This window comes from Lagopus leucura, unplaced genomic scaffold, assembly GCF_019238085.1.
Source record: "Lagopus leucura isolate 7727_CA_CO unplaced genomic scaffold, USGS_WTPT01 Super-Scaffold_100159, whole genome shotgun sequence".
In the NCBI taxonomy this organism is placed as follows: domain Eukaryota; kingdom Metazoa; phylum Chordata; class Aves; order Galliformes; family Phasianidae; genus Lagopus; species Lagopus leucura.
In genome coordinates this window covers 32572386-32585196 of record NW_024962335.1, presented here as the reverse complement: position 1 = coordinate 32585196, position 12811 = coordinate 32572386, and the positions used below count along the sequence as shown (strand labels likewise).

Here is a 12811-nt window from a genome sequence, read left to right as displayed (position 1 = left end):
ACAAAAATTTATCATAGAATCACAGACTGGTTTAAGTTGGCAGGGTCCTCTGGGTCCACCTGCTCCAACCCCTGCTCCAGAAAGGACACCCTGTGTAGGGTACCCAGGACAACATCCGTGCAGCCTCCCAGTACCTCCAAAGAGGTAAAATCAGCAACTTCTCTGGGCACAGAGTTACACTTTGCGACAAGACTGAGTTACCTGCTTAACATCTGCAAAGCAAACAAGTGTCAATGGCAGCCATAAATCACTCTAGGAAGATACAGCAGCCCTTGCTGCCTATGTGTACCTCACTTTCTGCCCAGTTACGTGATAAAGCTCTGTAGTAGATAATAATGGGAAAAGCCACACCTTACTTATTTCTCAGTCTTATGCTTTTTCACTTTTCATTACCACGACCCCATTGCCCTGTCCTTTAAACAAACAAACAAACAAACAAACAAATAAAGGAAAATAAAATAAAAGAAATAGAATAGAAAAAAGAAAACACCTTTGTTCACTGCTCTCTCCATACTTCTCTGCACTACTTTCTCTTCCTTCCTCTTATCTCATGATTTGTCTCAGGTCCACCACTGTTCCACTTGGATTTGGAAAGAGGAACAGATTGCTTAGAAAGCATAAATAAAGTCACAAATTCTTATCTACTTTTGAAGCTTGAACGCACATACATTTTTGCACATATCCACATACATATTTTTTCAAACCTGTGTTTCAAACCTCTTCAGGTTTCTCTATGGCTACACAAAAGAAAGGCAATAAGGTAGGATATTTCCTTTGCAATTCAGAGACAATAAACTATTCAGACTGCAAAATGTTTTGAAAACTGACAGCCATCACAATTTGGATATAACCTGAGAAGTAAGCAGTGAAATTACTGAAAAGTTTTTTGAACATATTTTCAGAGAGACCCAGAGAAGATGTTCTTTATAGAGAGAAATCTAGGAAAGTGTTTTATTTTACAGGTATAGCTGAAAACTAGTGAAAACAAATTACTGTTGAAGTCAAGCTTGTAGTGAAAAGCTATTTTAAACATTGGTTTGAACACTGCAGAAGCACGGAATTAATTTCTCATTGATTTGAGACAGAAGGTACAAGACCTAATGTTCCTTATGGAAAAAAAGCAGCATCTACATATAATAAATTAAGCAGTGGACCTGACCCCTGAGCCAGCATTCTGGGCCAGGTCAATGACTATTCCCAGAAGGCAGTTTTCAAATGCGGCCTCCTAGCTGTGGAGGCCACGTCAGCTTCCTAGTGCAGGCACTGCCTGACAAAGGCACTTAGCCTCAGGGCCAAATGGCAGTCCAGGCAGAGTTCAGTTTAATATCACAGATGCTGAATATAGCATTTTAAATGACAGGCATTGTACACAATTGCTCTTTTTTTTCCCTCCAGTTAAATACCATTCTTAGGCAAAACCTAAAATATTTACCTAAGCAAAGAGAAATTGGTACAGTTTTTCATCATTTCTGACAAGAAACAGTTTAATGAATTTATCTGTTTTTGTTTTTTTTGTTTTTTTTTTTTTTTTACCTATGGCAAGCATGTATCATGAATAAATGCATACAGTCAATCTACAAACACTTTAAAAAAACAAGCTATTGCCATTTATCTCACTATATTAAGCTCTTTATGACTTACTTTGTGATCCTTAAATGAGCCTCTCATATACCATACTTATTTGTGAAAAGGATAAAAAGTCAGTGTCAGCTGGACATTATATATTGAGAATATTACTATTCTCAATACTGCTGCCCCAAAAGATTCAAGCTGGACAGAGGCCTCTTTCTGCTAGGTGCAAACAAATGTTTTTTTTCCAAGAACTGAAACCACTGAATACTTGGAACGGAACCATACAGGAATAAAAAGGAAAAAATGAAGAATAAAAAAAGATGGAACTGTCTCAGCGTATTTCCTCTTATGTCAAGCTGATACCTTTTCCAGAAGTAGTCAATTAAGTCTGGAAATGCAGCTTAGATGGTGCAGTCACTATGTTTCAGGGGAAGCACAAGAAGTGAAAACCCCTTCTTTGAAAATAAGGAAAGCATTCCAGTGATTTTTTTTCTTATGCACCCAGCTATCACCTCTCCTAACGTGATTTTAGGTGTACATTCATAGCACTTCTCAAAATACATGTAAAATACTAGTAAAATTTAAACTAGAAAAACACAGTAAGTAAGGAAGTGCAACACATCATGTAGAAACATATAAAAATCACTATGTTCCACTCACATTACAATTATGACAGCTGTTCAGAAGTATTTCTACAAAATAAATTATTACAGCTTGATTTTGCTTACCCATAAAATACTTCCAAGTATTTTGTGTAGTACACACAGTGTACTACAGTGGCTCTCTGTCAAGGCAGAAGCTAGTTGTGACTTCTTCTTAAATATAGCTTTTAATTGTTAAGAAAATCTGTTAATTACAGTTCTGAAACTAAGTATAATTAATCATTAATATTCAACTAATTCGTGTATTTCTTTTCTCAGGCTTTGAGTATTCTGTCTCATTGTCTTAAAAGAACAACACATCTTCAGTTGAGCTGAAAAACTAAAAATCTATGAAAGACATCAAGAATTGAGACTGATACTACTGTCTCTACCTGCTTAGAATACAATCATCTATAGCACAACACAAAAAAGCTCACTGCAAGATATGGTGTTAATTGTTCTATGCTCCCAAACGCATTGGTTAGGTCTTTGAGAAGCTTGTTGAAAGTCAAAGGAAAAACTGGACACCAAATAATTTGAAAAGACCTCTACCCTTAGCTGGTCTAAATCTTCTTAGAGTACAAAATGGTGTGGCAAGCTTCCAGCAACTCTTGGATACTTCATAAGAAGGAAATAAAATAAGACCATCCAGAACTCAGCTCTGTATCTGAGGCTCCCAAAGTGCAACCCACAAGCCACTTGTGACCCATAAAATCTTTCCTATTTAGCCTGCAAAGGGAATTTATTGTGGCCGTCTTCAACAGAAACACTTCATTAAGTCTGAAGCAATAATAAATTTCTTCCAACTGGACTGGAGTTGAGGCAAGTGTCTGAGGGCTCAGGAGACAGGAGCTATTTGCCACTAAGAATCCAGTAAACTCTGTAACTTCAAACTGAGGACCCAAGCTAACCCCAGGAGTGCCACCTTTTGAGAAGAATGAAGGTCCACCAAAGAGCCCCAGATCACACAGAAACAGGGAAGAGTCAGCAATTAAAGCGCTCCATTCCATGGTGGGTCACAATACATTTCAGACAGCAACCTTGCATTGAGCTGATTACATGTGCATTCCATGAAGAGAACTTACGTTCCAGGTCCTGAACAGTCAGGGAACATCTGCCCAACAAGCAGCCAAATGCACTTCCAAAAAATCAGTGCTGGGGAACTTACTGGCATATTAAATATTAATTGAAATAACCATCAATTATTGTACAAAAACAAACAGCCCTAACTGTGAACTTATTACTGCTTTCCCCATACAAAGGAAGCTCGGGAATGCAGTCAAGTAGTAATTCACCACTTCACATTCTAATACTGTAACATGTTTGTTTTAATTAGTCATACCTCATCTTCTGCATCTGCTGCAGAAGTCAGCTTGAGCACAGCTTCACATTTCTCTTGGAAACAGCCTGCAAGGAAATCAGCATGTCTCATGAACACATGCATTTCTTCACTGGTAACTGAGTTCTTCTCACTCACTTTTGCCATTATCAGCTCTAAAAAAGTAACCCTAGAATCAGAAGACACCTTGTTAATTATATTCACTAAGCATTACAGAATTATCAGTTGAATAAGCAAAGAGTTGCTTAAAATGATATAAACAATGAGCGTGCTACTAACAGTGGATTTTTAAAAAACAAAGAACACTGGCAATCACTGCCTGTTTGTTGGTTTATTTCTGCACACAATTAATTTAATTCATCCTCTGATGAATACAATCTGGCCAGATGTTCAATATTTTTGACAGGTCTATTCCAATTTCTTATGCTCTAACACAACGTTATTACGCATATTATATATGTCAAAAATTTCCACCAAAAAAACTTTTATAAACTGTTGTTAAGTTAAGCAAACCAAACACAGACTATTTGACAGCTTCCACATGGCCCTCGCCTTCCACAGTCCTCCACTAATCTTCCTCCCCAACCCTAAACCAGTTCAGAGAAGAAAATGAGGAAATAAAAATTGATGTGTAGGTTGCTCCAAAAGTAATATCTTCTATTTATTTCCATGGAAACCACAACTGATATAAAGAGAACAACAACTCTATTTGTTAGAGCAAATTTTCATCTACAAAGCACTTGTTTTTACATAATCACCATCATTTACTATGCATTTTCACCAGCCATGAATAAGAACTCTGCATGCTGCACTTGTAAAAAATCTCCACCAGCAGAGATGATCCATTGCTTCAAAGCTGCTGTGATAGCACTGTTGCTAGGAAAACACTGTCCATGCAATGCATTCCATTTTTCATCAGCCTGAACAGATGGAAATCAGCAGGTGCCAAATCCAGACTATACAGTGGATGTGAAAGGAGAATCCAGGTAAGATTGGCAACATGCTCCAAGATCTTCAAAATTATATCAGGCCTGGTGTTATCATATTGCAAAAGAAAGATTTTCTACTTCTCAGGAAGTTCAAGCCTTTAGTGTAGTCAGTGATAATGGCTGATAGTTTGTCTAGATTCTAGTAAATTCTGAAGGATCACTCCTTTCCTATCCCAAAAGGCATCACTTTATCCACAGAGGTCTGCACCTTGAACTTATTCTTTGCAGGGGAATTCTCATGTCGCCACTCCAGAACTGTCATTTTGACTGCAGCCTGTAGTAGTGATACCATGTCTCATCATCAGTGAGGATGCAATCCAAGACACTGTCACCTCATATTGGCTCAATAGGCTCTGAAAAACTTGCAGACAGTGTTTTTTCTGTCCCAGCATTTGTGGGACCCACCTTGCACAAACTCTGCAATATTCCAACTTTGCCCTCAATGTTTCCAACGTACTGCAGCCAATATTCAGCTTCATACACAGTTCCCTGTGATCAACTGATGGAGATGCTCTTCATTTTGTGGTGTGACAGTTGTGCATGGCCATCTGGAGCATGGCTTGTACTTCACATGCTGTCGTCACTGCTGGAACACTACACCCACCATTTCACTGTGCTAACATCCACAATTAGATCTCCCTAAACATTCAGCAAGTGTTGATGAATGTCACTAGACACAATTTTTTCCACATGAAGGAATTCATTCACACACTTCTGCTTCATATGCACTTTCATTTCAGACATCATTTGTCAGACTGCATCTCTGCTGTCATCTGTCACATGGCAGCAAAATTTAATGAAATGTTGCTGAGAAGGTTCAACCTTCACTGCCATACCACCAACATTCATCCCTGACATCATATGCCAAAATAATAAAATAGAAGGCATTACTTTTGGAACAGACCTCGCATGTACACTGGGCTCTTTTATAATTGTCACTAGATGGATTACTGTAAATTCAAGTTAATTATTCATATATCCAAGGAGAGTAATTCAGCCTATTAAAAGTGGATACATAACATAGCTGCTCAGCTAAGTACTCAGGTCACTTAATTTAACAATTCTAATGCTGCTTTACTTCTGATGTCCCTTCACGCTATCATGGCAAACTCAGAGTATTTTGAGAAAAGAGAACTTTAAAGTGGCAGAGGCTCTACCACAGCTTTGCTGTTGAACTCCAGCACTGAAGAGAGAGCATGGGCTAGTGGAGTTAACTGTAATTCTCTCAATCTGAAAGAGCTCTATTTATTGAACAAATTCAACAGTAGGCTATTTTGCTAAAATATTTGCAATTCAAATAGAAAGGCTGACATTTACATAAGTGGAGCAATTCAGATGGTTTTTCTTTCTTTCTTTTTTTTTTTTTTTTTTAAATTCACCAAGCCAATTGTCAGAAGAAGAAGAAAAATGTCATCTTCTGTGGAAACAGCATGGTCACTGCTTTATTAACCTCACCCCTACTGATCAAGTAACAGTTAATCAGTTCTTGCTAAACCTAGCCTTAAATGTCATTAATATAGCTGCATTAAACAATTATCTGAATGAGTACAAAATGCTTTTTCAATGTGGTAGCACAGAAATGTACTCAACACATTTGCAGAAGGGTAGACTTAAGTCAGAAGTCTACCAAACACTGGTAAACTCTCTCACAGGCTTCACTTACAAACATGATCGAATAACAACACAGAACAGTCATCATGTTTGTTCAGCAGGTTAAAACTGGGTAACACAAGCTTTCCTGTCTACAACCTACCATTAACCAACAACCTTAGGCTTTCAGCTTTGACAATCTAGACTAAAATCAGGCTAACTACATTGACATTTCACTCATCCCCAAAACAGGGCTAGATATTACTCATCTGTTTTTACCAGGTTTTGAGCATTTCAAGTGTACGTTAAGCTATGAAAGAAAAGCTCCTCATAGAATTTATGAGTATTGGAATTATTCCCATAAAATATTATCTCCTGTGTAACAGAACACCAGTCAGCTACTGTTGCACCAGTAAACCAAAAAGCCATGTTTAAAACAGACAAGCAATTCTTTTGTAAAGAATTTAGAGGGTCACCCTATATTTACATAAACTGCATTAGTGATACAAAGTTATTACTGCTAAGAAAATTTTTAGCATTACTCTTACTCTTGGAATAAAATCATGTACCCTGTAAGGCCTCCATAATCTTTCTGGAGAGAAATAACAGTGATATTTAAAAGAAATTACATGCAGGCAGTATATGAAGATTTTCTGTTCTCTTGAGGTATTTGTATGTCAAGAACTGTTTTATTGAGTTGTCTTCCAGGCAGTCATTTCAGGACATGCTCATCTTTCCCCAGAATTTCCAGCAAGTCTGGCATTCAGCCAAAACTTCCTGAGAGCAATGCTTTTTGTTCTAATGCAAGTTCCCTTACATTCCTTTCTTCTACTGTTCCTGTTTTCCTCCAAGGCTCCCTAGAATTTTTCCAAGTTATTTCTCCAAAATAGTAAAACTTGCTAATTTCTTTTATCTGATCTCACAGTTGTTTAGCCATCAGATGATAGCTAAATGCAAACAATTAACAATAAAGTGCCACAAAACATGACAAATGCAAGTACCAGTTTTAGCATGTCTCACCATGAATTTTCATTCAATATCTGAATACAAACGCATGTGTTTATTACATTTATTTGGAGTTGATTGTGCCAGTAAGTGCAGTGTTATCTTCCTTTTTTTTTTTTTTTTTTTTTTTTTTTTGGCACCACATAGGAAGACCTTTGTCAATCTCATGTTCCCCACTCCCCCAACCAAATTTAATTCATTCCTCCTAAATCTAATCAAACTACCAGGAGCTTGGAACAATTACTATTAAGTATTTGCAATCACATATAAACATGCTGTTGTCTCTCAGAATCTGCAAGCAAATTACAACCTTAATGTACAATTTGTACCTGGAAACCCATTATTACAAAGTACAGTGAAGTTTTGCTAAGCTCAACTAAAAACAGCAACATACAATTTCATAATGTTATTATAATTCAACAATTTTTACTGCAAATGTGAATCATTTATACTTTCCAAAATGCCAGACAACTGTAACATTCTTTCTATAACACTGGGATATCTCAGCATTGAAGCACTCCACTAACAGTGGTTCTGTAAGACAAATTTACCTCTTTCTCAAAATACATCAATTCATAGAATGACCAGTTTTGAAAAGGACCTCAAAGACCATCTAAGAGTCACAAGAGCTGAGTAGAGGGGGACAATCATCTCCTTCCCCCTGCAGCCACATCCTTCTTTTAATGCAGCCCAGAACACAGTTGGCCTTCTGGGCTGCAAGCACTCACTGCTGGCTCATGTCCAGCTTCTAATCTACCAGGACCCCCAGCTCATTCTCTGCAGGTCTGCTCTCAAGGAGCTCTTCTCCCAGTCTGTACACACACCTGGGATTGCTCAGGCCCAAGTGCAGCACCCTGCACTTGGCCTTACTGAACCTCATTACGGTTTCATGGGCCCACTTCTCCAGCCTGTCCAGAACCCTCTGGATGGCTTCCCTTCCTTCCAATGTATCAACTGCACCACACAGCATGGTGTCATCTGCGAACTTGCTGAGGGTGCACTTGAGGACATCGTCTATGTCATTGATGAAAACTGTTTTTTTTAATCTGAAATTCTTTTGATTTGTAACAATACTTGTAAGCACCTTATGTAGGTGTAACTGATCGTAAACTCAAATTCAGGATGGACTATAATCCCACAATTAACTCCAGCTATTTTGTGTCTGTAAATCTATAAACATTACCACAAATGAAAACCTGCCACTGGTCATCAGCAGTCCTGTAGCAGGAAGTGGTGCCAGTTACATTACTCAAGTACCAATTTCACTGCTGTTAATTTGTTCAGTGAATACATCATCCACTGAGAACACTAATCCAAACCAAATCTAATAGTTCAGAGGCCTAAAAAATTTTAAACATTTGTTTTGTAATGTTGCTGTTGATTAATGCAAGAAACCTTCTTAAAAATGACAGTAGATGTATGCATTTTAAGTTTTACAATGTAATTAAGACTTTCAAGGCATTAATTTAAACTGTCCACACTAGTGCCTAACTTGAGTAAGCTTTTTCTGCATTCTTCTGCCAAATACTTGCGTACATGTGCAGGGAAATCTCAAATCTGGCAAAGAATTCAAGTATCTGTACAGTCTTTTGGCTCAATACTATGGCCATGTTTCTGCTGTAATCACTTGCAAAGAAATAGAAGACTGTCACATCATCATACACTTTTCAGAGCAAGAGTATCATTAGAAGTGCTGATCACGTTTTCTCAGTACTTATTCCATGCAATTTGCAAACTCAGGCACGCAACATCAAATTGCTTAAATTTCTTAAGAAATGAAAAAGAAAATTGTTCAGAGTCAGGAATTTGTCTTTTAATGGGAAATTCAGATTACAGAACCACTTCTACAACAAGAGCTACTTATGGTACACATCATGGCCACAATATCACAAATATACTAGATTTCAATTACAGGAAATGCTTTGAATAGTGCAAATACTGCAAATAGTGCAAATATTGTGGTTATAAACTGCATATACTTGGTTATCTAAGGCAACTGCCAACTTTAAGAGTCACTACTAACGTATGTACTCACAAACTTTCTCAACATAGTTAATTCTTTTTGGTAAATATATTTAAAGTAAGCGTATTTAATGTGCATGATGGAAAACACTGTAACTGAGAGGTACCATTTATTCATGAGCTTAAGCTGCCTTCTCCAGACACCTCAATACCGCATCCGTCCTTTCTCCGTTTATTTGGCTCAGTCAGCCTTATTGGACACCAATGCGGCACTCTTGCGGTGAAGGCTCCTTGTCTCGTTTCGAAACAATGAATTCCCTATGCTTCGGTTTATACTGTCACTTTTTTTCCCTAGTTAATGACAGTCAAAATGTGTTTATCTGACCTGGTTTTGTCTTCTCATATATCTCAAAAAAATGCATTTTTAAATACTCTAGAATGTTACATAGAAAGATGCCATTGCTGGGTTGTTGTTTGTTTTTTTTTTTTTAACTGAGACACGCAAGGACTTTCTACAACATATATTTCCATGTGTTTGACAGTAAATCAAGAGGCATCAAATTCACAACTGAACTGTGATTTTCTTTTTGAAAAGCATAGTAGAGTTTACATGATTTGTTAAATTGATAAATTGATTGATAAATTCAGTGAAAATCCATAAACCTACACAAACATACTTCCTGTCAACATAGCTGATCACCATCTGTACAGTGCGTGAAATGAACTCAGCAGGGTCCTTTCTACAAACTGATTATGGCATTGAGTGCATCCTCAGCAAGTTTGCAGGTGATACCAAGCTGAGTGGTGCAGTTGATACATTGGAAGGAAGGGAAGCCATCCAAAGGGATCTGGACAGGCTGGAGAAGTGGGCCCATGAAACCGTAATGAGGTTCAGTAAGGCCAAGTGCAGGGTGCTGCACTTGGGCCTGAGCAATCCCAGGTGTGTGTACAGACTGGGAGAAGAGCTCCTTGAGAGCAGACCTGCAGAGAATGAGTTGGGGGTCCTGGTAGATTAGAAGCTGGACATGAGCCAGCAGTGAGTGCTTGCAGCCCAGAAGGCCAACTGTGTTCTGGGCTGCATTAAAAAAGGGGTGCCCAGCAGGGAGAGGGAGGCGATTGTCCCCCTCTACTTGGCTCTTGTGAGGCCCCATCTGCAGTACTGCGTCCAGGCCTGGGGTCTCCAGCGCAAGAAAGACGCGGAACTCTTCCAGAGGAGGGCCACTAAGATGATGAGAGGGCTGGAGCACCTCTCCTATGAGGAAAGGTTGAGGGAACTGGGATTGTTAAGCTTGGAAAAAAGAAGGCTCCAGGGAGACCTCATTGTGGCCTTCCAATACTTGAAGGAAGCATATAAACAGGAGGGGAAATGGCTGTTTACGAGGGTGGATAGTGATAGGACAAGTGGGAATGGTCTTAAACTGAGACAAGGGAAGTTTAAGTTAAATATTAGGAGGAAGTTTTTCAATCTGAGGTTGGTGACACACCGGAACAGGTTGCCCAGGGAGGTTGTGGATGCCCCAACCCTGGAGGCATTCAAGGCCAGGCTGGATGTGGCTCTGGGCAGCCTGGTCTGGTGGTTGGTGGTCCTGCACATAGCAGGGGGGTTGAAACTAGATGGTCTTTGAGGTCCTTTTCAACCTAGGCCATTCTATGATTCTACAATATGATTCTATGATATAAAACAAACAAACAACCTAACCCAGTCTTGGCTGTCTTCAAGAGGATCACTAAAACAAAAAAACAGCCTCTCCCACTAACCACTTTGGAGTTACAAGATATTTAGAGGCTTGTGATAGCAATGGTAGTGGGAGGATGGTTGGACTGGATGATCTTGCAGGTCGTTTCCAACCTTGCAATTCTACACTTGGTTAATGAACCTCTATCAGCAGACACAGTATGCACACACTTCATTTTTTGTTTCCAGTTGTTTAACCTGATGAAAGGAGAAAGAAGAACAGTATATCCCTCATTATTCCCATCTCTCACCTGTATATCTATGCTATTTACCTCAATTTATAACATATTTCTTCTCTATCCTGTGTCTGAATGATCATTTGTAATAACACTTTGGTTTTAGACAGATCAAAATTACAGAAAAAAAACATAAGTCACAGGGATTTTTTTAATGTGTTGTCTTTTACCGGCAACTTCCCTAGGCAAAGGGGGAAGAAAGTAGCTATTTTGAATACACAAACATAGGATCACATAATGTGAGAATATTCTAATATTATTATTATTTTTAGTTCTGGAAATACTAAAAAGATTAAGTTATCACAAGCATCGGCACATCTACTTTTGTTTGTTTTTATGTTCCACTAACCAGCACTAGGTATACTTCCATGTTCAGTAAAGTCTTTTTTTTCTTTTCTTAAAAATACAGTGGGAGCATGAACAGATGAAGACATTTGACATATAGCTGTAAAACACTGCAGGGTGTGGTGCTCTTATGAAATCAAGGCACAGGCATGAAGTCTTGTGTGTTTTTTTTTGTTTTTTTTTCTGAAGTATTTCTTTACCAAGTAATGGCGCCAACCTGGATTCTGCAACCCTACATAAATCACTGCCAGTTGTGGCTAAACTGTAATGTTAACCAACCAATTTAAAACCATTACTGACATGGAAACATGTATTTAGAGATTTTGTGCCAACTACGAAACCACACAGTTTTTCAATCATGTGAACAGGATACTCTATATGGAATGCTAAATACTAAAAGCCACATTGGTTTTGGGGTTACCTTTCTTGATTGCTCAGTTTGGCATAGAGGGCTTTTACCAACTCTGGACATTGCAGCAAATAGTCTGTAACAATTAAGAACCTAAAGAAAAAAAAAAAGAAAAATATTTATTACTGGTTGTACAAAGAAAACAGCTTCTCCATTATTCCAAATGGTGCTACTTAATTTTACTTGTAAAGAACCATTTGACATACTTTTAATACTATTTCGCTAATTGTGTATTGTTTCCCCTACATTTTCCCATTTCCAAACAAGCTTGGAGGAAAGCTAGTTAAGATCTTTCACCAGTTATAGAAAATGAATGCCACAATTCCAATAATAAATGACTAATCCAATTTTTAGGTATCTAAGCAAAAAGCCAAAGTTTAGGCTTGAATACTATTATGGTATTCATCACAACACTGATTTTAAGCATCCAAATAAATTCTCAATAAAATAATAAAATAAAATCAAACAAAGCATCCAAATAAACAGAAACTGCATTGTCAGATGCATGGAAGCAAAAAACTTCTCTTAACTTGCCAAAAAAAACACTCCCCTTCTTTAACACAAACTGAAGCCAATATCCAAATTCAACTCCTTGCTCTGTAAGGGGATGAAATACAGTCTATGATCTGTACTACGTACTATGTACTAGTACTGTGTACTATGATCTTTGGAGAAGTCTACTTCTCCAAAGTATCATTCACAACATTAGACACTGGCCCTGTAATTTCAACCTAGTCATGTTCTTTCAGCATCATTTAAAAAAATAATTAAAAAAAAATCCTTAAATTATGAACCTAGAAGTAGGGATAGTGTTATGTATTCTGCATAGGTATACGAATATTAATCTATGCATTTTTCAATCTATGTTTATTCCTATAAAATATAAATTAATTACTGAACAAATCTCAGAACATCTTCTGCTCATGAAGCTGCTGTGAAGAATAGGCATAGTATGATGAAAACCAAGCATTTCAAATATTCCATCCAT

The 12811-nt window shown here is 37.9% G+C and overlaps 1 protein-coding gene across 2 annotated transcripts in view; it reads right to left on the bottom strand.

The window, feature by feature from the left end:
- The window catches only part of ATXN10 (ataxin 10), a 95032-nt gene that overhangs the window by 42012 nt on the left and 40209 nt on the right, over nt 1–12811 (bottom strand). For both annotated transcript variants that reach the window (XM_042890314.1, XM_042890315.1), the window contains 2 exons: nt 11836–11916; nt 3556–3721 (listed from right to left, as the gene is read on the bottom strand). In XM_042890314.1, coding sequence (XP_042746248.1) covers nt 3556–3721; nt 11836–11916 — 247 coding nt within the window. The remainder of the gene's footprint in view (nt 1–3555; nt 3722–11835; nt 11917–12811) is intronic.